This window comes from Coregonus lavaretus, assembly GCF_964263955.1.
Source record: "Coregonus lavaretus genome assembly, chromosome: 33".
Taxonomy (NCBI): Eukaryota; Metazoa; Chordata; class Actinopteri; order Salmoniformes; family Salmonidae; genus Coregonus; species Coregonus lavaretus.
The window spans coordinates 20,623,428-20,650,497 of record NC_140020.1 but is presented as its reverse complement, the minus strand read 5'-3'; the positions used below and the strand labels follow the sequence as shown (position 1 = coordinate 20,650,497).

The following is a 27,070-nucleotide window of genomic DNA, read 5'->3' as shown; positions in this document are numbered from 1 at the left end:
ACACACACACACACACACACACAAAGGAAACATGAGAGTGTTAGACAGTAAAGAGTGTCTGTGGGGGCTCTAATTGCTTGCAGGCATGGTGGAAGCTCTAAAGAAGTTGGGAAAGAGATGTGTGTGAGTGGGACACCTGTTGTCTGGTGTGTGTCTTTCTCCCTGAAGAGGTGTTGGAATTGGTGTATGTTTGTATGTGGACACCCCTTCAAATTAGTGGATTTGTCTGTTTCAGCCACACCCATTGCTGACAGGTGTATAATATCGAGCACACAGCCATGCAATCTCCATAGACAAACATTAGTAGTACAATGGGCCGTACTGAAGAGTTCAGTGACTTTCAACGTGGCACAGTCTTAGGATGCCACCTTTCCAACAAGTCAGTTCGTCAAAATTCTGCCCTGCTAGAGCTTCCCCAGTCAACTGTTAGTGCTGTTATTGTGAAGTGGAAACGTCTAGGAGCAACAACGGCTCAGCCACAAAGTGGTAGGCCACACAAGCTCACAGAACGGGACCGGCGAGTGCTGAAGCACGTAGCGCATACACATCGTCTGTCCTCGGTTGTAACACTCACTACCAAGTTCCAAACTGCCTCTGGAAGCAACGTCAGCACAAGAACTGTTCGTCGGGAGCTTCGTGAAATGAGTTTCCATGGCCAAACAGCCGCACACAAGCTTAAGATCACCATGCACAATGCCAAGCGTCGGCTGGAGCGGTGTAAAGCTCGCCGCCATTGCACTCTGGAGCAGTGGAAACGCGTTCTTTGGAGTGATGAATTACGCTACACCATCTGGCAGTCCGACGGACAAATCTGGGTTTGGCGGATGCCTGGAGAACGCTACCTGCCCAAATGGATAGTGTCAACTGTCAAGTTTGGTGGAGGAGGAATAATGGTCTGGGGCACAGGAGGTTGGTGACACCTTAATTGGGGAGAACGGGCTCGTGGTAATGGCTGGAGGGGAATGAGTGGAATGGTATCAAATACATCAAACACATGGGTTCCATGAGTTTGATGCCATTCTATTCACTCTATTCCAGGGTTCTTCAATTCCGGTCCCGGAGGGCCGAAACACCTCTGTTTTTCATCCTCTCCTTCTAATCAGGGGCTAATTCAGACCTGGGACACCAGGTGAGTGCAATTAACTACCAGGTAGAAATAAAAAACAGAAGTGTTTCGGCCCTCCAGGACCGGAATTGAAGAACCCTGCTCTATTCCAACCATTAGTATGAGCCGTCCTCCCCTCAGCAGCCTCCACTGGTCTGAGGCTGTTGTTCATGGTTCAGGCTCCTAAGTTCCAGTGAAGGGAAATCTGAACACTACAGCATACAGTCGTGGTCAAACGTTTTGAGAATGACACAAGTATTGGTCTTCACAAAGTTTGCTGCTTCAACGTTTTTAGATATTTTTGTCAGATGTTACTATGGTATACTGAAGTATAATTACAAGCATTCCATTAGTGTCAAAGGCTTTTATTGACAATTACATTACGTTTATGCAAAGAGTCAATATTTGCAGTGTTGACCCTTCTTTTTCAAGACCTCTGCAATCCGCCCTGGCATGCTGTCAATTAACTTCTGGGCCACATCCTGACTGATGGCAGCCCATTCTTGCATAATCAATGCTTGGAGTTTGTCAGAATTTGTGGGTTTTTGTTTGTCCACCCCGCCTCTTGAGGATTGACCACAAGTTCTCAATGGGATTAAGGTCTGGGGAGTTTCCTGGCCATGGATCCAACATTTCGATGTTTTGTTCCCCGAGCCACTTAGTTATCACTTTTGCCTCATGGCAAGGTTCTCCATCATGCTGGAAAAGGCATTGTTCGTCACCAAACTATTCTTGGATGGTTGGGAGAATTTGCTCTCGGAGGATGTGTTGGTACCATTCTTTATTCATGGCTGTGTTCTTAGGCAAAATTGTGAGTGAGTCCACTCCCTTGGCTGAGAAGCAACCCCACACATGAATGGTCTCAGGATGCTTTACTGTTGGCATGACACAGGACTGATGGTAGCGCTCACCTTGTCTTCTCCGGACAAGCTTTTTTCCGGATGCCCCAAACAATCGGAAAAGGGATTCATCAGAGAAAATGACTTTACCCCAGTCCTCAGCAGTCCAATCCCTGTACCTTTTGCAGAATATCAGTCTGTCCCTGATGTTTTTCCTGGAGAGAAGTCGCTTCCTCGCTGCCCTTCTTGACACCAGGCCATCCTCCAAAAGTATTCGCCTCACTGTGCGTGCAGATGCACTCACACCTGCCTGCTGCCATTCCTGAGCAAGCTCTGCACTGGTGGTGCCCCGATCCCGCAGCTGAATCAACTTTAGGAGACCGTCCTGGCGCTTGCTGGACTTTCTTGGGTGCCCTGAAGCCTTCTTCACAACAATTGAACCTCTCTCCTTGAAGTTCTTGATGATCCGATAAATGGTTGATTTAGGTGCAATCTTACTAGCAGCAATATCCTTGCCTGTGAAGCCCTTTTTGTGCAAAGCCATGATGACGGCACGTGTTTCCTTGCAGGTAACCATGGTTAACAGAGGAAGAACAATGATTTCAAGCACCACCCTCCTTTTAAAGATTCCAGTCTGTTATTCTAACTCAATCAGCATGACAGAGTGATCTCCAGCCTTGTCCTCGTCAACACTCTCATCTGTGTTAACGAGAGAATCACTGACATGATGTCAGCTGGTCCTTTTGTGGCAGGGCTGATATGCAGTGGAAATGTTTTTTGGGGATTAAGTTCATTTTCATGGCAAAGAGGGACTTTGCAATTAATTGCAATTCATCTGATCACTCTTCATAACATTCTGGAGTATATGCAAATTGCCATCATAAAAAATGAGGCAGCAGACTTTGTGAAAATTAATATTTGTGTCATTCTCAAAACTTTTGACCACGACTGTACAATGACATTCTAGACGATTCTGTGCTTCCAACTTTGTGGCAACAGTTTGGGGAAGGCCTTTTCCTGTTTCAGCATGACAATGCCCCCGTGCACAAAGCGAGGTCCATACAGAAATGGTTTGTTGAGATCGGTGTGGAGAACTTGACAACTTGACACAAATGTGGGAAGCATTGGAGTCAATATGGGCCAGTGTCCCTGTGGAACGCTTTCGACACCTTGTAGAGTCCATGCCCCGACGAAATGAGGTTGTTCTCAATATTAGGAAGGTGTTCCTAATGTTTGATATACTCAGTGTATTTGTGTGTGTGTGTGATAGTCAGCATTGCTGGTGAGCAGAGGGAAGAGCACCGGTTTGTTGCCAGCTCAGCAGAGCAGGATTTATCTGGAGTTAGGAGCAAAGGAGCCTGGGAACCTGCCTACTCCAAACCCAGCAGTCGAGAAGCAGTTCAAACCTCACAGTGAGGCCTGACCCCGACCTGACCAGCAGTCAGACTGCAAACACAGTGGATCGGTTATGACCCAATTGGGTTTGGGCTGCAGTGGATGGGTGTGAGAAAATGTATGAGAGTTTCAATATATTAGCCGATCATAATGAAGTGGGATATGGACGAATGCACTGAGTCAAAAGACTCCTACACCCACACACAATCATTTGGAAATGAAGGAAAGGAAGCCATTGATTTAGAGTATTGAGACACAGCCCATTGCTGTGTTGAATATGTAGGTCTTGGGCAAGGCAGTATCATTCACCATGTAAAGGGGATCACGGATCAGTTGAGACTGGGCTGCAGTCCTAGTCTGGATCAAGACATTTATCCACTGCTAATCCAGACTTCATTGCTGCAAGGAGTGTGTGTATGCACGTACGTGCAAGCATGTGTGTGTACATTCACACACTATGAACGTGTGTGTGTGAGAGAAACCCATCGAACCCAGGGCTCTCACCACATTCTTGGCATTGTGTCTCAGTGCTTCATTACACCACAGACACTTCTCTATGAAGTCATCTCTCTCCCTCTTTCTCTTTTCTTGATCTTTCTGTCTACTCTCAGCTCAGTGCAAACAACTTACCCATGGCCTAACACAAGATGAAGGGGTGGTGTGTGTGTGTGGTGTGTTGAATGGGTTACCAATTATGTATATAAACCCTGGATTGCCAATGCTATGTATTGGCCATTAAGAGGCTATGAAGCCACCGGTCGGTCATATTGGCACTCCCCAGTAGGAGCAGTCCTCCATAGGAATTAATGGAATTCTACAGTATTTCAATTACATTTTCCAAGGACAAAATTACATGTATTTAAGTATTTTTGTTGTTGTAGTGGGGACATTAACAGTACTCTAAAAAAAGAAACTTTTGGGAAAATCTTTCTATATAATTTTTCATTTTTCATTTGTATTTTTAGCTCACTTAATATAATTTAAAAGCATGCATTAAGGTGTCTGTAATAGAATAAACGTGTCAATGCATTTCTATAGCTTCCAAAATATTTTTACAATGGAGGAGTACCAAGACGGCTGTGTGGTGGCTTCAACACAGCCCCCCTGTCAGTCATCCAGGGTTTAAACACATCATTGGTATAAATCATGTTTGAGTTCCATGGGGGATTCACCCTTCCTCCATGTCACCGCCATGATCGATGGATCTGACCTCTGACCCTGTGCGTTTGTATTAAAATGTAGTTCCAGCCAATCAAGCGATTGTGTGGCCCAATGCCAACTAATCAGATGCTATAGAGAAGGGTTCCCCTGTGATTAGCTCAGCTGGTAGAGCACGGCGCTTGTAACGCTAAGGTAGTGGGTTCGATCCCCGGGACCACCCATACACACAAAAAAAAAAAAATGTATGCACGCATGACTGTAAGTCGCTTTGGATAAAAGCGTCTGCTAAATGGCATATTATTATTTTATTTGGCCCCCCAAGTTTTCTGAGCAATTCTTTTTTATTGTTGGACATAAAATACTGTAATAACACCAACAAATCAGCTCCAAGTGATTTTAATTTTGGAAATCTGTTCCAAAGTATAATAGATAGATATATGTGATCGTATACAAATGTAAGCAAGGTTTGAAATGATTATGTTTTAGTAAAATATTATATCTGTTTGGGCTTCTTGCTGTCAAATTGCAGTCTAAAAAATTATTTGTAATTATGTTACGGCCCCCTGACCATCCGCAGCTTAATCTAGTTGATGATCCCTGCTATGAAGGCATCGTATTCCACACCGTTTCCAACTTTTGTCCATCAGGATTAGTTCCTTGGCAACGCTGGTCGCCTGGGAGGTGAGGTTCCCAGAGGACTGGGACCACAGCCCACCAACTCCAACCTCAGGGGGGTGGGGGGTGCCAAAGCCTTCTGTGGGTGTAATAGGGAGACATTTGTTGAAAGTGTTAGAGCATTAGTGTGTTTCAGTATGACTGTGTGTGAGTACATGCTCATGTGTATGTACAGTATGCAGAATGTGAACATGAGCTGCACCTGTGTATATGTTTGTATATGTGTATGTGAGAGAGTGTGTATGCACAGGAAAAGTCACCCCACTCGGTCTCTTTGTGTTCTCTGGCTGCAGTCAAGGCCAAGGGAAGGGAGGGGAGGGAGGTAGGATGAAGGACGGAGGATGAGTGAGGGGGCTGAAGTCTCAGTAGCATGTGATTCCGGACCGCTGCAATTACACCAAACGAACAGAGCCCTGGAAACGGTAGAGATCTGGTGCCCTGGCGGAAGGCATGGGAATAGCCAGCCAGGACAGAATGGAAAGAGAATACAGAGCAGGATTTAAGCGAACAGGGTTACCTACTGGGCCTTAAAGGAGTAGTTCACTATTTTACAACTTGATGTTAGATGGTTCCTCACACTGAAAGTAGTCTATGGGCCAGGAGAAACTGTAATCCATGGTTCAGTTCTCTTTAAACAGCCACTACAAACTTCAGCTAACTTTAGCCACCACAAGCTAACACTGAATGGAAGTGATGGGGGAATGTGAGCATCTTTCTCTTCCACCTTTCTGTTGAATCCTCTCTGCTCTCTTTCCGGTCCCAAATCCTGCTCTCATGAGGTCTCAGACAGACTCAGGCGTGAGAGGATGAGAAGCTGTCAGTAGAAATTGACAGAAGGCCTAAACTGGTAAATGCACCAAAATAAATAAACCAAAAGTTCTTTATCACAAGTAATGTGCAGTTTGTGAGCGTTTCCACTTGGAGAATGAGAATGGTATGAATGTATTGTCACGCCCTGACTCTGAGGACTTGTATTTGTTGAGTCAGGGTGTGTATTTCCGTGTTGTGTGTTGCTATGTTGGGTTTTCTATGTTTAGTTTCTAGATCGTTTAGATCTATGTTGGCCAGGGTGGTTCCCAATCAGAGGCAGCTGTAGCTCGTTGTCTCTGATTGGGGACCATACTTAGGTAGCCGGTTGGCACTAGTGGGTTGTGGGATCTTGTTCCGTGTAAGGTATGTTGTTTGTATGTTACCTTGGACTTCACGTTTCGTTTGTTGTTTTTGTCGTGTGTTTATTCGCTTAATAAACATGTATGCTTATCACGCTGCGCCTTGGTCCGTCTCGTCCGTAAACGATCGTCACAGAAGATCCCACCAATCCTGGATCAAGCAGCGTGATGAGGAGAGAGGATGGACTTGGGAGGAGATGAGGGAGAGGCTGGCAAGAAGTATGGAGGCCCTGATCACAGTGGAGAGACAAGACCCAAACAAATTGGGGGGGGGGGGGGGGGGGCTCACGCCGTGGACGACGAGGCAGCAGGAGGCCGCGACAGGGCGGTTCCGCTGGTTAGCAGAGGACGCCACCAGATTAGGGGGGCCATTGGTTCAGAGGGAGCAGAAGGAAAGTGTAGAGGCACAGCGAGAGGAGCTGGTTAGGCAGCAGAAGGAGCGGGGGTTAATGAAGGAACCCAGTCCCGCTCCTCGCACCAATCAAGTGGTGCGTGTCGCCAGTCCGGTCCAGCCCGTTCCTGCTCCCCGCACTAAGCCAGTGGTACGTGTTCCCAGTACGGTTCGGCCCGTTCCTGCCCCTCGCACCAAGCCAGTGGTGCGCGTCGTCAGCCCAGTCCGGCCTGTTCCTGCTCCCCGCACCAAGCCAGGGGTGCGCGTCGTCAGCCCAGTCGGGCCCGTGCCTGCTCCCCGCACCAAGGCAGTGGTGCGCGTCGTCAGCCCAGTCCGGCCCGTTCCTGCTCCCCGCACCAAGCCAGGGGTGCGCGTCGTCAGCCCAGTCCGGCCCGTGCCTGCTCCCCGCACCAAGCCAGTGGTGCGTGTGTCCAGTCCGGCACGGCCCGTGCCTGTTCCACGTGCCTGTTCCGGAGCCAGAGCAATCCGCTCCACCGGGGTCCAGTTCAGCTCCGGTCAGCGGCTCCACTCCGGAGCCAGAGCAGTCCGCTCCAACGGTGCCTGATCCAGTTCCGGTCAGCGGCTCCACTCCGGAGCCAGAGCAGTTCGATCCACCGTCGTCGGGTCCAGCTCCAGTCAGCGGTTCCAGTCCAGACCCAGACGTCAGCCCCTCTCCAGCTTCAGGGTCTCCCACACCAGGGTCCAGACAGGGCTTGGTACTTCATGGGAGGAAGGAGAAGGGAAGCAGCGCGCTGAGGTCCAGACCAGACCAGGGGCGCAACGGGGAGGTGGAGAGTAAGTGGTGGTCACACCCGGAGCCGGATCCGCCTCCGAGGCGGAATGCCCACCCGGCACCTACCCTGTTATGTTTATGTGGCGCGGTCGGAGTCCGCACCTTTGGGGGGGGGGTAATGTCACACCCTGACTCTGAGGACTTGTATTTGTTGAGTCAGGGTGTGTATTTCCGTGTTGTGTGTTGCTATGTTGGGTTTTCTATGTTTAGTTTCTAGATCGTTTAGATCTATGTTGGCCAGGGTAGTTCCCAATCAGAGGCAGCTGTAGCTCGTTGTCTCTGATTGGGTAACATACTTAGGTAGCCGGTTGGCACTAGTGGGTTGTGGGATCTTGTTCCGTGTAAGGTATGTTGTTTGTATGTTACCTTGGACTTCATGTTTCGTTTCGTTTGTTGTTTTTGTCGTGTGTTTATTCGCTTAATAAACATGTATGCTTATCACGCTGCGCCTTGGTCCGTCTCGTCCGTAAACGATCGTGACATGTATATTATTTTGAATTAATTATCAAAATTTCCGGAACCCAACATTCTAAATTAATGGGGGAATATGTTGCGATTAACAGTACTTCACTGATGAATATATATTTCATGGGGCATTGATAAACACTGACAAACAATTGGCACAATGAAACAAATGCACACAAATAGGCGGGAGTCAGTGTGCAATAGTGGAGAGAGACGTGCCTATAGAGCATCTTCGCCACACACCCCTACCCTTTTCTCTCCAAGCCTGGGGAAAGGGTCGGAGCACACACTCCCCTCTCCAGGCTCCGGAGAGAGCTCTGTCATAATCAATTCAGTGTCAGTCAATGTCAGGATGAAAACCTCACACACCCCATCATAGGGCAGACATTCCTGCAGAGCGCCCCCCATAGGAACAGCAGAGGAGCAGGACAGTTTGGCCTCCAACACTGCTTCTTCACCAGAGCCCGACTGGTAAACTTGACCCTGCCCATATAAATCAAAATCTAATATTACAGGCGGATGCGTATTACGTTATTCACTTAGCCTAACACAGAGATGAGAAGCCGTTATTGGGAGTCCCATAGGGCGGTGCACAATTGGCCCAGCGTCATCCGGGTATGTCCGGGGTAGGCCTTCATTGTAAATAAGAATTTGTTCTTAACTGATTTGCCTAGTTAAATAAAGGTAAAATAAAAATATAGCATACGTTGTTCTCTGCCTGTTAGTATTGTATTTTACATGATGTATGCTCTGGCAGTGAACTACCCCAAAGGAGCAGAGCCTAGCGCCAAGACTAATGTACTGCATGTAATCTTCTAATAATTGGTTAAATGAATACGTGGCATTTCCTGTCTGAATATGCCAACATTCCATTCAAACAATACATCCATACACTGTCTGAAATCAGTTGATGATAGGAATAGACAAGTTGTAAATGCAAAAGTACTGATATGGTATCATATAATTGTCACGATCGTCAGGGAGAGACCAAGGCGCAGCGTTGAATGCGAACATTATATTTATTAGAATGATCACACGATCAAAACAACAGACGAAAACGTGATGTCTACGGTTTGAACACAAACCAAATAAGAACAAGAAACCACAAACACAAAGTGAAAGACAGACAGTTAAATATGGCTCCCAATCAGAGACAACCAGCTGACACTCGTTGCCTCTGATTGGGAGTCACTCAGGCCAACATAGAAATACAAACATAGAATTACACACCCTGGCTCAACATAACAGTGTCCCCAGAGCCAGGGCGTGACAGTACCCCCCCCTAAAGGCGCGGACTCCGACCGCGCCAACTAAATACCACAGGGGAGGGACCGGGTGGGCACTCCGCCTTGGCGGCGGATCCGGCTCCGGGCCTGATCCCCACTCCCTCTCCAACCCCCCAAAGTACCCCTGGTCCGGTCTGGCCCCGCTGGCCGGAGCTGGACTGCACACTGATGGAGCGGATTGCTCTAGCTCCGGCGTAACGCATCTGACCGGTGCCGGACCAGGCACCAGTGGAACAGGCACGGGCCGTGCTGGACTGACGACGCACACCACTGGCTTGGTGTGGGGAGCAGGAGCGGGCCGGACAGGGCTGACGAAACGCACCACTGACTTGGTGCGGGGAGCAGGCCGGGCCGAGCTGGTGACACGCACCGTAGACTTGGTGCGGGGAGCAGGAACGGGACGAGCCGGGCTGACGAAACGCACCACAGACTTGGTGCGGGGAGCAGGAATGGGCCGGACTGGGCTGGCGACGCGCACCACAGCCTTGGTGCGGAGAGCAGGAACGGGCCGGACAGGGCTGACGAAACGCACCACAGACTTGGTGCGGAGAGCAGGAACGGGCCGGACAGGGCTGACGAAGCGCACCACTGACTTGGTGCGGGGAGCAGGAACAGACCGGACCGTACTGGGGACACACACCACTGGCCCTACATCGGGATCTGGAACGGGCCGGACCGGACTGGTAACACACCCCAGTACCTCTCGCCGTGCCTCTCCACCTTCCATCCCCTCTTCGACCAGTGGCCCCCGTAACCTGGCGGCCTCCTCTGCCAACCCGCTGGACCGCTCTATCGCGGCCTCCTGCTGCCCCGACGTCGTGAGCCCCCCCCTAAAAATTTTCTGGGGGTCTCTCCTCCCCGTGGGCCAGGCCTCTATCGTTCTCGCCCAACTCTCGCTCTTCTGTCTCCAACTCCCGCTATTCAGCTCCTCAATGGGCTTGACCCAGTCGAAGCTCTTCCTCAACTGTTCCCAAGTCCACCCTCTCTGCTCCTCACTAGGCTTGACCCAGTCGAGGTTGCCACGGAGATCTGCTAGCGATGGCTCCTGGACACGCTGCTTGGTCTGGTTTTGGTGGTTTCTTCTGTCACAATCGTCAGGGAGAGACCAAGGCGCAGCGTTGAATGCGAACATTATATTTATTAGAATGATCACACGATCAAAACAACAGACGAAAACGTGATGTCTACGGTTTGAACACAAACCAAATAAGAACAAGAAACCACAAACACAAAGTGAAAGACAGACAGTTAAATATGGCTCCCAATCAGAGACAACCAGCTGACACTCATTGCCTCTGATTGGGAGTCACTCAGGCCAACATAGAAATACAAACATAGAATTACACACCCTGGCTCAACATAACAGTGTCCCCAGAGCCAGGGCGTGACAATAATAACATTCACAGCTTTAAAAGAAAACAAAAATGTATACATTTATGGTCTGTTCACATATATTTTAGAGGCTATTTATTCAGATAATTGGTATAAAACCCATATAAACTGTATTTATAATTGTAGGTTAACAATAATTCTATTACACAATTTCTGATATATCACATGCCTTACTTTTATTTTTCTGAATAAGTAAAAGCAGGATATGATCACCGATGCCTCTACTGCCATTCATTCCAATTAGACTGGTTTGGATTTCTCCGTGACCACAATGGCTGCGATTTTCGGACCATTCTTGAACTTTAAAGGGTTAGGAATTAGGATCTCTATGGTGAATGCTTTGTACACGGTCTGGAACTCGGCCTATTTTTTGGGGAGCGGCCAGCAGTTGCTATGACTACACGTAACTAAGGAGATTTGTTTACATTGGCAACTGGACCTGCTTAGCAGCTGTCCTCAGATAACTTGCTAACATTTTGCCTTCTTTATTTTATAGAAATAAAAGTATTTACTTTTCAGTGATACAGACTTTATATATTCAATGGACTCCAAGACGTTATACTACTCTCTGGACCTCGTTTCTGGCAACGGTTTAACTATGAGCAGTGAGCAAAAAAGCTGCCCTGCAGACTTCCCTGGTCAACCTGAGGAGGAACTAGCTACACATTCAACCATGTCTTATTTTGGGGCAAGATTCTGTGCATACAGGGTGACTATTTCATTGCACAGGGGGTTTCAGAGGATGAGATGAGTGATAAAAAGAGCCTTTACAGGTAAGGGGTGCAAAGGAAATAGTTTAGAACCTCTTCCACAACAATATTTATAGCTTGCTTTTAGCAAGTCACTCTTGTCGCTTTGGAGTTGTGAACCATTCTCCTAATCAGATGTTCTCTCTCTCTCTCTCTCTCTCTCTCTCTCTCTCTCTCTCTCTCTCTCTCTCTCTCTCTCTCTCTCTCTCTCTCTCTCTCTCTCTCTCTCTCTCTCTCTCTCTCTCTCTCTCTCTCTCTCTCTCTCTCTCTCTCTCTCTCTCTCTCTCTCTCTCTCTGTATGTATGTATGTATGTATGTATGTATGTATGTATGTATGTATGTATGTATGTATGTATGTATGTATGTATGTGTTTGTATCCTCTCCCCACTCCAGTTTCAATTGTGTGGACTGGCACCTGCTTCCCCCTGCCACACTGAGGCAATGCTAGCGGTGGTTACTTCTGCAGCAAAAGGTCGCATCGTGGGAGACCCCTCACATGAGTATGAGCACACAGAGACAAAGGGAGGGGGACGAGGCTATGGAGGAGGACGTCATGATGGGAACAAGTGTGACGAATGATGTTGTTTAAACGTTGAACTAGGCTAATGGTGTTTTGCTTATTACTAAGAGATAAATGTGCAGTAACTCGTGACCCTCGTGACTGTGTGTGGTATTATTGCAGAGTGATGAGTAATGGATGTTGTGACGGATGTTTGGTAATGGTTGTTGTTTGGTTTGCGTTGCAGATCAAGGTGAATGAGGAGAAGAGGCTGCCCACCACTGTCCACACCATTGATAAGGAGGTGTCTGTGGTCCCGTGCGGCACCTTCATTAAGAGTCCCCACGGCCTGGTGCAGACCAACCGCAGCTTTGAGGGTAAAGCTACTGTTCAAAGTAATTAATGAAATGTATGGCTCCACATAGAGTGTGGTGGTTACCAGTTGAGAATGTGGTCTGTCTGTGGGGAGATGGGACACAGCTATGTGTGTTACTGCCTGGAGATGATGACTTAGCTGTGTAGTTTTTAGCTCCGACTGTGTTGGAAGTTGGAACTAGAATCCAGCCCATCATATATCACACACTGCACATTGTGCATGTGGGTCTGTAGTGTACACACATATGCTTTTCTGTGTTTTCACTCTCATACATGGACAGAATCATATCATGCTGTCAGTGACTGGGTGAGGGAATGAGTGAGTCTTTGTGTGTTCTGTCTATCCTGCAGGTCAGTCCTCCTCGGAGGCGGGTAAACTCAGCTGCTTCCTGCACTTCACTGAGCCGCAAAACCTGAAGAAGAAATCCATCCTGGAGATGGCTGACCTCGACCCCTCCATCAACTTCCTGGACCCTCTGAGTGAGGATATCCCCAAAGGTAACAGAGTGCCAAATCTCTCACTACACCACTCCTTTACCAGGGCCATTCTAACAGGTACAGTCAGTCTACCTTTCCCCCCATGGGAGGAGTTTCCTTCCCACAAATTGTCTGTCTTTAGAAATAGATCCAGTTCCATGAGTTCCTTGAAAAGCCCTTGAAAAATAGTATTTGTGGGAGACAAAATGTAATATGAACATGAGGTTACTTCTGTTGGACATGCTCTGGTGGCCATGCACTATTATACTAAACTAGCCTTGTTATTGGCGCTGACAATGATTTGGGTTGGCAGTTGAGAGCCCAGTCTTTCTGTGAGGAAACTATCAAGGCATTCTCTTCTGGATCTTGACTCCATATTTTATTTTTCTGCTCTGCAAAGCAGGCTGTTTGGGTTAACCCATCATATAAAACAGCTGTAGGCCTATCTGCTGACAGCAGTTCCAGCCGTGGGTCAGTAGCGAGGACGTGAGCAAGGCAATGAGTGGTCAATGGCTGCCTTGCTCTGCTGATCATGGATCTTCACCAGATGGAATACAGATTCTAGAACATGGTTAAATAATTCCCTGGGTAGTATTCAAATGGCTCTTCAGTGCTCAATCTGGGATGGAATTGAAAGAAAGCTGGCAGCCTTTCCCTTTAGATAGTTATGTTGCAAAATGTCAGGCCAAGCCTTGGGCCCACCACCCACTGTCAGTCTAGCCTTGAGTTTTAGAACGATTAAATTGCAGACAACATTATTCACAGTCACCATATTTTTCACAAGGGAAGCCAACAGGATTCAACCAGAAGCCAAAACAGAGGGCCAGGGATAAATGTAATACAGTACTAAATCTGGATATAGTTAGTCTAAACATGTTTGTGGTGTGCTCAACAGGATGATTGCTATGGACAAGTGATAGGTAATGCTGTGTGTGTGTCCAGAGCCTGTGTCTAAAACATATCACAGCTGTTCATTTAACAGGGATGAGCATCTCTGTGGTGTGTGCATGTGTGCAGTGGCGACTTTAGAATGTAAATCTTGATGTGGCAAACTCCCCCCAAAAATGTTTTATGCATGCCAGCAAAGCCACTACACAACACAACACTAAACAATACATGAATTGGACTATAATGGTGACAAACGGAGCCCACAAACTGTTAGGGCCTACATAAAGCTGTCCCAACACCTTATCACTGTGACACCTGGCTATCAGCGGAGCCTTGTCTGGCAGCGAAATAGTTCATTCAGCCTCATTTACTGCCTTTTAAAAACAACATAGCTGATATGGCTGACTTGCTTAAACAAATGTGGTTTCTACTGACAATTGAGATGTACAAACTATGGCATAAGGGGACGACGAGCGGATAAGAGGCAATCCGTAATTTCGATTAAAACATCAATGAGCGAGCTAGGATGGATGTAGTCAATATAACTATTTGTTCAGCACTTTTGAAATGTACAGCAGCAGAATTCAGAACATGGGCCGTTCTTACAGTATTCTCCCTGTACACCAAGTCAGAACCGTAGGATAAATAAAGGGGGCATATAAGCAGACAATGAAAGCTCTTACAATATTCAATGATTACATTTTCTCTAAAACAGGCTATAGGCTACATGTGCACCACCAAGTCAGAACAGTAGGCTAAGTTATGAGGGGAAAAGGGACCAAATTATTAGGGTGAGGCACATGGGCTACTAACAGCTTACTACACAACATACACTTAGTATTACTTTCTTAGCTACAGTATACAGTGGGGAAAAAAAGTATTTAGTCAGCCACCAATTGTGCAAGTTCTCCCACTTAAAAAGATGAGAGAGGTCTGTAATTTTCATCATAGGTACACTTCAACTATGACAGACAAATGGAGAAAATGTTTTCCAGAAAATCACATTGTAGGATTTTTAATGAATTTATTTGCAAATTATGGTGGAAAATAAGTATTTGGTCACCTACAAACAAGCAAGATTTCTGGCTCTCACAGACCTGTAACTTCTTCTTTAAGAGGCTCTTCTGTCCTCCACGCGTTACCTGTATTAATGGCACCTGTTTGAACTTGTTATCAGTATAAAAGACACCTGTCCACAACCTCAAACAGTCACACTCCAAACTCCACTATGGCCAAGACCAAAGAGCTGTCAAAGGACACCAGAAACAAAATTGTAGACCTGCACCAGGCTGAGAAGACTGAATCTGCAATAGGTAAGCAGCTTGGTTTGAAGAAATCAACTGTGGGAGCAATTATTAGGAAATGGAAGACATACAAGACCACTGATAATCTCCCTTGATCTGGGGCTCCACGCAAGATCTCACCCCGTGGGGTCAAAATGATCACAAGAACGGTGAGCAAAAATCCCAGAACCACACGGGGGGACCTAGTGAATGACCTGCAGAGAACTGGGACCAAAGTAACAAAGCCTACCATCAGTAACACACTACGCCGCCAGGGACTCAAATCCTGCAGTGCCAGATGTGTCCCCCTGCTTAAGCCAGTACATGTCCAGGCCCAACTGAAGTTTGCTAGAGTGCATTTGGATGATCCAGAAGAGGATTGGGAGAATGTCATATGGTCAGATGAAACCAAAATAGAACTTTTTGGTAAAAACTCAACTCGTCGTGTTTGGAGGACAAAGAATGCTGAGTTGCATCCAAAGAACACCATACCTACTGTGAAGCATGGGGGTGGAAACATCATGCTTTGGGGCTGTTTTTCTGCAAAGGGACCAGGACGACTGATCCGTGTAAAGGAAAGAATGAATGGGGCCATGTATCGTGAGATTTTGAGTGAAAACCTCCTTCCATCAGCAAGGGCATTGAAGATGAAACGTGGCTGGGTCTTTCAGCATGACAATGATCCCAAACACACCGCCCGGGCAACGAAGGAGTGGCTTCGTAAGAAGCATTTCAAGGTCCTGGAGTGGCCTAGCCAGTCTCCAGATCTCAACCCCATAGAAAATCTTTGGAGGGAGTTGAAAGTCTGTGTTGCCCAGCGACAGCCCCAAAACATCACTGCTCTAGAGGAGATCTGCATGGAGGAATGGGCCAAAATACCAGCAACAGTGTGTGAAAACCTTGTGAAGACTTACAGAAAACGTTTGACCTGTGTCATTGCCAACAAAGGGTATATAACAAAGTATTGAGAAACTTTTATTATTGACCAAATACTTATTTTCCACCATAATTTGCAAATACATTCATTAAAGATCCTACAATGTGATTTTCTGGAAAAAAAAATCTCATTTTGTCTGTCATAGTTGACGTGTACCTATGATGAAAATTACAGGCCTCTCTCATCTTTTTAAGTGGGAGAACTTGCACAATTGGTGGCTGACTAAATACTTTTTTCCCCACTGTACATATCTCCCTGGCATATTACATAATTTATGCAGCAGCACACAAGACATTTTTAGACTCACCTTGTTGTGCTGTGCTCACTTGAACAGGAAGGTGGTGCGGCGGTCCTTCGTGGTCAAATTTTGTCATCAACTTTGTCATTAAAGTCTGGTATTCTCTGGATTTATGGTGCTTTCAAGACAACTGGAAACTCCGAAAAAAAATAGGTTGAATCATGACATTAGTTATCTTCAGGTCAGAGCTCTAGAAAGAGTCCCGAGTTCCCGACTTGGAATTCCGAGTTGGATGACCATTCAAACGTATTTTCCCAGTCGGAGGTCAATGAGCACCGATACGTTTTATCTATAATTTCTCTTCATAATTCTCTTCATATGACAAAGATTGAAAAGGATTTGCCATTAGATTGTCGACTTCATTCATGATGATGACTGCTAGCTTGCTAGCTAAGATTTTGAAAATATGGCGTTGACATGATCAGTCCAATCAACGCTACGGTAGATATAGTGCGTACTGCCCAGTACATCACTGGGGCCAAGCTTCCTGCCATCCAGGACCTCTATACCAGGCTGTGTCAGAGGAAGGCCCTAAAAATTGTCAAAGACTCCAGCCACCGTAGTCATAGACTGTTCTCTCTGCTACCGCACGGCAAGCGGTTCTGGAGCGCCAAGTCTAGGTCCAAAAGGCTTCTTAACAGCTTCTACCCCCAAGCCATAAGACTCCTGAACAGCTAATCAAATGGCTACCTGGACTATTTGCATTGTCCCCCCACCCCCTCTTTTACGGTGCTGCCACTCTCTGTTTATTATCTATGCATAGTCACTTTAACTCTACCTACATGTACATATTACCTCAATTACCTTGACTAACCAGTGCCCCCGCACATTGACTCTGTACCGGTACCCCCTGTATATAGCCTCGCTACTGTTATTTTACTGCTGCTCTTTAATTATTATTATTTATTTTTTCTTAAAACTGCATTGTTGGTTAAGGGCTTGTAAGTAAGCATTTCACTGTAAGGTCTACACCTGTTGTATTTGGCGCATGTGACAAATACAATTTGATTTGATTTGATTTATAACGTGATTTGACGTCATTTTATCTGTGGCCAATGACCTTGAGCCTTCTTGGATGGGCACTTCTAATGTAACTCTATGGCAGCACCCAAGGGGCTTGAATGGTTTTGCTCTCCCTGTAGATTTTGCAGTGACGTAGTGTCCCCATGAGTGACAGAACACTGAGCCAATCATGGCACAACTAGAGAATATTACCAACCCCTATGCTCTGTATTTTCTGCTGGCTGCACCACCACCACATAAAGCACTGAGCTAGACTGAAACACCTGCATTTTAGAGCTGCCTTACTCAAGAAAGCAAAAAAGAGACCATGTTTGTATGCGGCTTTATTAACTCAATTGTTATTCTTTAATTTTTTTACATTGTTTGCAAACTGATATGTGACACGTATTAATGCAAAAATAACAAACAAAACAGGCAACAACAACAAAAATATATATATATTATGATTATTATAGTTGCTAAACAGGTGGGGCTCAAAACAGGTGGGGCTCTGAATGACAGGTTGTCACTGCATGTGTGTATAGCTTTCCCAAACCAGCTTAATATACATTACACCCCACTGGGAAAAAAATTGTTGAATCAACGTTGTTTCCACGTCATTTCAACCCCAAAAATCTATGTGATGACATTGAATCAACGTGGAAAACTGATTGGATTTGCAAAAAGTAATCAACATAAAGGCATTTCGTATTTTTTCAACTAACATTTAACCTAACATGGTCATTATTTGGGGGGAGGGGAGATTTCACATTGAATTCACGTTAGTTGACAACTTAACCAAATGAAAATCAAAACTAGACATTGAACTGACATCTGTGCCCAGTGACAGTATCACCCTCACTGAGAACTCGTTAATGGCCAGACCTCCAGCTTTGCTGAATGGGAGAGAGAGAGACCCAGACTAAAGACAGTTTCTAGGGACAACGTGGTAGATCTCCACCAAAAGACAGGTACTTTCCTCTGGGATCCTTGAGTAAAGCTCCCCCTCTCACCAAAGAGATCCTCTAGACTTGCCTGGAAGTATGTGGCAAGTTGCTGTTATCGACTCCTCATTTATGCTAATACACCTGCCATGCCTGTCCTCCGACTAGGTTCCTCCCTATGCCTCGAGTATGGGACATCCACATGCTTCCAACACCATGTGTGAGTTTGAAACCACCTGTGGAAAGTAGACACCATCGCTGAGCGGTTTCTCTGAAAAAAGCTGTAATCAATAAGAATGTTTGGCCCTTGACTCAAACTGAACTCTGATGAAATCACATCAACCTGGCTGGAGAGTGTCTTTTGGTCATGGAAGATGAATCCCACCCCATAGACAAAGAGCATTGTGAAACTGCAATACTTGATAAGTATATTATCAACAGAACAACAGACCCAATTTACTGGAATAGCTGTTCATAGATAGCTCTGGCAGAGAGCAGGTTCATGCTCCACATTACAACATCTGTAGAGTACAACCATACCTCACACAGGAAGCGGCACAGGTCCTAATCCAGGCACGTGTCATCTCCCGTCTGGACTACTGCAACTCGCTGTTGGCTGGGCTCCCCGCTTGTGCCATCAAAACCCTGCAATTTATCCAGAACGCCGAAGCCCGCCTGATGTTCAACCTTCCCAAGTTCTCCCATGTCACCCCGCTCCTCCGCACACTCCACTGGCTTCCAGTTGATGCTCACATCCACTACAAGACCATGGTACTTGCCTACGGAGCAGCAAGAGGAACTGTCCCTCCTTATCTTCAGGTTATGCTCAAACCCTACACCCCAACCTGAGTAGGGCAGCTCCTCAAGGGCAGCTCCTGCTCAAGTACCATGGTCTGGAGCAGGAGCTGCCCTCCCACCCCTACGGGAGGGCAGCTCCTGCTCAGCCCAGTCCAAGCTCTTCTCTGTTCTCAGGGTGATGAGAGGTGTTGGGTTTGCGCCATAGCGTTTTCCTTGATGGCCAAAAAGCTCAATTTTAGTCTCATTTTACCAGAGTACCTTCTTCCATATGTTTGGGGAGTCTCCCACATGCCTTTTGGCGAACACCAAACGTGTTTGCTTATTTTTTTCTTTAAGCAATGGCTTTTTTCTGGCCACTCTTCTGTAAAGCCCAGCTCTGTGGAGTGTACGGCTTAAAGTGGTCCTATGGTCAGATACTCCAATCTCCGCTGTGGAGCTTTGCAGCTCCTTCAGGGTTATCTTTGGTCACTTTGTTGCCACTCTGATTAATGCCCTCCTTGCCTGGTCCGTGAGTTTTGGTGTGCAGCCCTCTTTTGGCAGGTTTGTTGTGGTGCCATATTCTTTCAATTTTTTTATAATGGATTTAATGGTGCTCTGTGGGATGTTCATAGTTTCTGATATTTTTTTATAACCCAACCCTGATCTGTACTTCTCCACAACTTTGTCCCTGACCTGTTTGGAGAGCTCCTTGGTCTTCATGGTGCCGCTTGCTTAGTGGTGTTGCAGACTCTGGGGCCTTTCAGAACAGGTGTATATATACTGAGGTCATGTGACAGATCATGTGACACCTAAATAAAGTCCACCTGTGTGCAATCTAACTAATTATCTGACTTCCGAAGGTAATTGGTTGCACCAGATCTTATTTCAGGGCTTCATAGCAAAGGGGGTGAATACATATGCACGCACAACCTATTTTTTTGAATTTTTTGGTTGCACCAGATCTTATTTAGGGGCTTCATAGCAAAGCGGGTGAATACATATGCACGCACCACTTATTTTCTAGAATTTTTTTTCTTTTTTTTTTCATTTCACTTCACCAATATGGACTATTTTCCATTACATTAAATCCAAATAAAAATCTATTTAAATTACAGGTTGTAATACAACAAAATAGGAAGGACGCCAAAGGGGATGAATACTTTTGCAAGGCACTGTATGTACAATCCCTTTATCCAAACGGATTGCTCATGTACCTAGCTCTTATTAATAGCTCTTATCAATTTATACATTACAGTGCATGGAGAATGCTGTTATTTCTATCTGAAAATAGAAAGTAGAGGTTTTTCCACTTGGAACAGACAGATTCACTCAACCTTATTCATGGTTTCCTCGAGCGTAAAGATGGTGGAATTAAGTCAAGGTCAGAATACGTATATCTGTCGACACACCTCTGCCACACCTCCATTTCTGTGATCTCCACCCTAAACGAATAGCTGGCTGGCATGTGTTTCCTCATGCTTAAGTTCAAGGTCAGAATGCGCACTGTGAGAAAAGTGCATGAAAAAGGAAAAAGTTAAATTTACACCTGGGTATCTTGGGCCCGAATTCCCCCCATTGGGAATAGCGGAATCAGTAAAGGGAGTAATGTGAGACCCGTACATGGTCTCGATTTATGAAGGGTCATGGATTCTGCCATTTGAGGAGCAGCAGATGGTGTGATAGTCTTTATAACACCCATCAGTGTGTGTGTGTGTGTGTGTATAGGGTTGTGGAGCTTGCAGTTTGAGCGCCACAGCACTGTGTGTGTGATCAGCAGCATGCCGTGGCTGGGCATGACCACCTTCAAAAGAACCCATGACCCCCCAGCAGGGATACATCTACATGGGCGACGGACTCAATAACCTGGACCTGCCCTTCATGCTTTAAAGAGCCAGTGAGACACTGAAAATCCCCATCAACCACTCATCTGAGCACAGCAGTTTCATCCCCACCCACCCTGAATGCAGCCAAAACTGAGTTATATTTATGCAAGAGATGTTTCTTTCCTGTTATTTAACATAAATAAACAGAAACAAAAATCATTCACTTTGTGATTTACTTCCACATGCACTTGGCTACTTCTGCTAATAGGCCCAGTAAATGCTTACTCCCACACTCATGCAAACATACACAGTAAACAGATAGTGGAGGGAGAGTAAGCAGATAAGTTTTATTTGCACATCTGGGCTGTCTTGAAGTACACAATGTCAACATACTACCTACATCGAAACAGTGTTACACTGATCCAATTGCTCTTGCGGTAAATGTGGAGGTTTTTAGTTAATTTTCAGGGCATCTTCAAAGGCCAAATTACAGAATGGGTGTTGCTTCTGGGTACTGCTCCGAATGACTTGTTCCAATGTGAAACAGCCACTAAAGGTCAATAAATAGGCTGGACCAATTCAGATGCTCCCTCAGCTGTTCAAAAGGCTCGTTTTCAAAGTCAATGGACGAGTCCCAAATGAGGAAGCAGTACCATGGGGACAGACATCCAATAGAATTGCTGCAAGTCTTCAATGTTTCAGGTAGAGGATTTTCTTGCCGTATTGTACGTTGTTTCTAAGAGCTGGGTGGCCGACAGAGATGCGATTTTTACACCACTTCAGCCCCGCCCTATAGATGGGCTTCACCGAATCAATGGACCAGCGAGTCAGGTATCTGTGTGATGAAACGACACAGGTGTGAGTTGGCCAGAGACAACGATACAGCAGAAGGTTAGCGAAAGTCGACGCACAATAGTTAGTGTTGAAAGGTAATGTGATGAGAGGTCTAACAAGCAACAATACAGGAGTGAGAGGGTATATACACTGAGACACTGCAGGAGTCAAACACACACACACTAGTTACCTGTTGAGCTGTGGCTTGGGCTTCTTTGGTACGTGTCCCTCTGGGAGAGGTGGTTTGTGATCGGGGAGAAGACCTGGAATAGAAAAGAGTATGTTTACCATCTTGAAGAGAATACACTTCACAATAGTTGAGTATCCAGAGCTGACACACACCGAGTATCGTACCTGCTCTGTGTGCCATTTGCACACAGATGGCGATCTTGCGGTGCTCTTGGGCACAGAGACCAGTGACTCTACGAGGCAGCATTCCTCCATCAGACCTGATGAACTGACTGAGCAACAGGACATCCTGACAAAGAAAAACACAGGGAATTACTGTACGTCTGAGCTCATAGAACAGGCACACATACTGATAGGCACAAATACTGATACACAGGCACACATACTGATATAAAATGCATGAGACACGTAGCAGATGTGAGTGTGTGGACCAGCACTGATCACGTTCACTATGATATTTCTGCTGAGCAGTCGAGAGGCAGTAACTAAGTATTCAGTCAGGTGTCAGTGAAACACTTACTGTGTAGTTGTATTTATTCTGCAGGTTCCATCGGTAGATGGGGCACTGGGCTGTGGGGTTGGGTGGATGTGGTCCGGCTGGAGTATCCTGTGTTAACCCCTCAATCTGACAAATAATGTAATGACAGTCAATGACTACCGCGCAAAATACTTCCAATCTACTGTAGACATTTACTAGCTAGATAAAGTGTTTATAGGTAACATGGTATAGAGATTGTCTTATATCTTGTGTGGATACCATATTGACTAGTACTATTTAGTTAAATGCAATAAATCGACATAGCTAGAGAAACGCAACACATCACAACACAGAAACCACAAAATGAGTAGTGTGCAATGAAGAACCAACAGGTTAGCAAGCTTGTCACTTACTATTGTTGTTTTGCCTTCTTTCTTTTCCACGACTGTAAACACAGACAAAATTGCCACTTAGTACAATTCCAGGCCGTCAGTCAAGCCCTGTTTCATAACAAACCGGCAATCTACCTTAGCTTGTGCTTCTAGTTCGTTGAAAAAATAAATGCAACTGCAACATGGTCGTTCAAATAATCGAATTCTTATAATCAGTTGTCTTTAATTCCTAAAATAATCCTTATCGAAGGACAAAGCTTACTGAATGGATGCGCTACTGCTAGCATAGCCAACGCTAGCAGCGTGAGCTGTCATATGGCTACAACAGGATTCAAGGAGAATCTCACCATATCGAATTCCTCTGCTTTGAATATTTCCAAAAACCGAGAGTTGAGGGCAACTGGTTATACTCTGAAAGGCACTCATATTGCTGCTGCTAGCCACACATTTAACACCAGATAGAGAAGTCCAGATGGACCCCAGCACACAGCGCGCTGCCATCTTGGAATTGTGACCTTCTCTTCTTCCTGCTTCTTCTTCTTCTTCTTCTTCTTCGCTGAGGTTTATTGGCAGCCTACACACAAAAAGTTGTATTGCTGCCAGCTACTGTGCGGGGTGAAAACAAAAAGGTCCCAACTATAACAACAAAAATATGAACGCAACATGTAAAGTGCTGGTCCCATGGAATTTCAGACCACTGTCTTAGGGTAAAATAAGGCTGTCCAAGTATGCTATTGTCATAAATATAATGAACAAAAATATAAATGTGAAGTGTTTTATGAACTGAAATGAAAGATGCCAGACATTTTCCATATGCACAAACAGCTTATTTCTCTCAAATGTTGTGCACAAATTTGTTTACACCCCTGTTAATGAGCATTTCTCCTTTGCCAAGATACCTGACAGGTGTAGCATATCAAGAAGCTGATTAAACAGCATGATCATTACACAGGTGCACCTTGTGCTCGGGACAATAAAAGGCCACTAAAATGTGCAGTTTTGTCACACAACACAATGCCACAGATGTCTCAAGTTTTGAGGGAGCGTGCAATTGGCATGCTGACTGCAGGTATGTCCACCAGAGCTGTTGCCAGAGAATTGAATGTTAATTTCTCTACCATAAGCCATAATGTCGTCTTAGAAAATTTGCAGTACGTCCAACCGGCCTCACAACCGCAGGCCACGTGTATGGCGTTGTGTGGCCGAGCGCTTTGCCGATGTCAACGTTGTGAACAGAGTGCCCATGGTGGCGGTGGGGTTATGGTATAGGCAGGCATAAGCTACGGACAACGAACACAATTACATTTTATCGATGCCAATTTGAATGCACAGGGATACCGTGACGAGATCCTGAGGCCCATTATCATGTGATTCATCCGCCACCATCTCCTCATGTTTCAGCATGATAACGCATGGCCCCATGTCGCAAGGATCTGTACACAATTCCTGGAAGCTGGAAATGCCCCACTTCTTCCATGGCCTGCATACCCACCAGACATGTCACCCATTGAGCATGTTTGGGATGATCTGGATCAACGTGTACGACAGCGTGTTCCAGTTCCCGCCAATATCCAGCAAATTCGCACAGCAATTGAAGAGTGGGACAACATTCCACAGGCCACAATCAACCGCCTGACCAACTCAATGCAAAGGAGATGTGTGGAGGCAAATGGTGGTCACAGCAGATACTGACTGTTTTTTTATCCACGCCCCTACCTTTTAAAAAAAGGTATCTGTGTTTTTAAAGTTGTTTTAAAAGTTTTTTCAGTATATATGCAATCTATGGGTCCCAAAAACAGGAACAAACCAGTGTAACAAACATTACCTGGGAGGACGGGATATCTTCCGATGCCAGTACCCCAGTTGTAGGCAGTGGTTGTAGATCTTCCGTTGTGTACTCTTGCAGGCCCCAAAACTTTCCTGCCACAGCCACAATTATGTCCAGTTTATAACTGTGGCAATGAACGCCACAAAATTCACCTTTTTAACACGCATCGTATCCGGTTCTCTTGACTGGCAACAAGCATTCTTAATGGGCTGTGGTGTCTCAACTACCATAGAGCCCCACAGTGGAGGTTTCATAATACCCATAAAACCTAGCGGTCAAACAGGGAAATGGTTCCAATCATTTTTTCACCATACATTTTTCCCATATGGGATTTTAGAAACACTTAAAATAAAGGCTTACCCTGGCATGATGTTTTGATAACCATGTAAATATCTCTCAGACAAGGTGACTTGTATCAATATATTCGGCCCTCTGTACCCACTGTGACTTCTAGGAAGATATTAATCCACTTAACCCTTGTGACACTCTGGCTCCATGGACTTTATTATTGAGCCAGGGTTGTTCATTTTCCTTGGTTGGGTGTATTTCTATGTTGGGTATTCTGGTTGTTTCATTTCTATGTGTGGTGATTGTTAGTGTTTATTCAGGTGACTCCCAATCGGAGGTAACGAGTGACAGCTGTCGGCTCGTTATCTCTGATTGGGAGCCATATTTATACTGTGGGGTTTCACCTTGGTTTGGTGGGTTTTTGTTTCCTTGTTCCTGTTTAGTCTTTGTCACTATTGGACTTCACATTCGTCGCTTTGATTTGTTGTTTTGTCGTGCTTTAACTTAATAAAGTACCATGTTCGTTTCACACGCTGCGCCTTGGTCTCCTTCACTCCTCGACGATCGTGACAGAAAAACCCACCAAAGAAAGACCAAGCAGCGTGTCCAGGAGCAAGGTGACTGGACATGGGAGGAGGCGCCGGGCAAGGAGATGGAGAGGCTGGCGATGGCCCAGGTGGGCACAGCGTGGTCCTGGGAGGACATGCTCGGAGGCAAGGGACCTTGGGGGAAGATCAAGGCCCTGGCGAGAGAGGAGCATCGGCGGCAGCAGGTTCATCGTCGGAGGGTCGTGAGTCAACCCCAGAAATTTTTTAGGGGGGGGCACATGGCTTGGGCGACTGGGCAGCAGGAGGCTGCCAGAGGGCTGAAGGAGGAGAAAAGGGGGCGGATTCAGGAGGCCACCAGGCCAGGGGTACACCGCCCTGTACGTCCTGTGCGGATGCCTCACACAGAGTGTGTGAGGGTAGGCATTCAGCCAGGACGGGTGGTGGCCGCTATTCACTCCAGGCCTCCTATCCGTCTCCACAGCCCGGTTCGGCCTGTTCCTGCTCCACGCACCAGGGATACGGTGCGCTTCGCCAGCCCAGCCCGGCCTATTCCTGCTCCACGCACCAGGGATACGGTGCGCTTCGCCAGCCCGGCCCGGCCTGTTCCGGCCACCCGCACCAGGGAGACGGTGCGCGTCGCCAGCCCAGCCCGGCCTGTTCCTGCTCCCCGCACTAGGCCTTATGAGAGTCCCCAGGGTCCAGCATGCCCTGTTCCGGCTCTCCGCACTAGCCCTTATGTGCGTCCCCAGGGTCCAGCATACCCTGTTGCTGCTCTCCGCACTAGACATTATGAGAGTCCCCAGGGTCCAGCATGCCCTGTTCCGGCTCTCCGCACTAGCCCTTATGTGCGTCCCCAGGGTCCAGCATACCCTGTTGCTGCTTCCCGCACTAGCCCTGAGATGCGTGTCCTCAGCCCGGTACCTCCAGTTCCGGCACCACGCATCAGGCCTACGGTGCGTCCCCAGGGCCAAGCATGCCCTGTTGCTTCTCCCCGCACTAGCCCTGAGATGCGTGTCCTCAGGCCGGTACCTCCTGTTCCGGCACCACGCACCAGGCCTACGATGCGCCTCAGACGGCCAGAGTCTGCCGTCTGCCCAACGGGGCCTGAACTGTCCGTCTGCCCAACGCCGTCTGAACTGCCCGTCTGCCCAACGGCGCCTGAACTGCCCGTCTGCCCAACGCCGTCTGAACTGTCCGTCTGCCAAGCGCCGCAGGAGCTGCCCGTCGGTACTGAGCCTGCAAAGCCTTCCGCCAGACAGGATCAGCCAGAGCCTTCCGCCAGACAGGATCAGCCAGAGCCTTCCGCCAGACAGGATCAGCCAGAGCCTTCCGCCAGACAGGATCAGCCAGAGCCTTCCGCCAGACAGGATCAGCCAGAGCCTTCCGCCAGACAGGATCAGCCAGAGCCTTCTGCCAGACAGGATCAGCCAGAGCCTTCTGCCAGACAGGATCAGCCAGAGCCTTCCGCCAGCCAGGATCCGCCAGAGCCGTCCAGCCAGGATCCGCCAGAGCCGTCCAGCCAGGATCCGCCAGAGCCGTCCAGCCAGGATCCGCCAGAGCCAGCTAGTCAGGTACTGTCCCTTAGCCCGGTGCGGCCCCTTAGTCCAGGGCTGCCCCTTAGTCCGGTGCTGCCCCTTAGTCCGGTGCCGCCCCTTAATCCAGTGGGGTTTAGTTGGGGGGTGGTCATGCGGAAGGGGCTACGGAAGCGGATAGTGACTAAGGTGGGGTGGGGACCACGACCTGGGCCAGAGCCGCCACCATGGACAGACGCCCACCCAGACCCTCCCCT

The 27,070-nt window shown here is 47.0% G+C and overlaps 1 protein-coding gene and 1 pseudogene across 2 annotated transcripts; one reads left to right on the top strand and one right to left on the bottom strand.

The window, feature by feature from the left end:
* The first annotated feature begins 11,212 nt into the window (after window positions 1–11,212).
* Window positions 11,213–20,888, top strand: LOC311108765 (radial spoke head protein 9 homolog; annotated as a pseudogene). The gene is made up of 5 exons: window positions 11,213–11,444; window positions 11,815–11,977; window positions 12,168–12,297; window positions 12,647–12,793; window positions 20,627–20,888. The product of its transcript is annotated as a radial spoke head protein 9 homolog (transcript).
* Window positions 20,889–21,052: 164 nt separating this feature from the next.
* mrps18a (mitochondrial ribosomal protein S18A) lies at window positions 21,053–23,154 on the bottom strand. The gene is made up of 6 exons (XM_084151513.1): window positions 22,965–23,154; window positions 22,639–22,670; window positions 22,268–22,372; window positions 21,913–22,036; window positions 21,749–21,821; window positions 21,053–21,559 (listed from the first exon to the last, which is right to left on the bottom strand). The coding sequence occupies exons 1-6, from the start codon at window positions 23,116–23,118 to the stop codon at window positions 21,415–21,417; spliced, it is 633 nt and encodes a 210-aa protein (XP_084007639.1). The 5' UTR covers window positions 23,119–23,154; the 3' UTR covers window positions 21,053–21,414.
* Window positions 23,155–27,070: the final 3,916 nt, after the last annotated feature.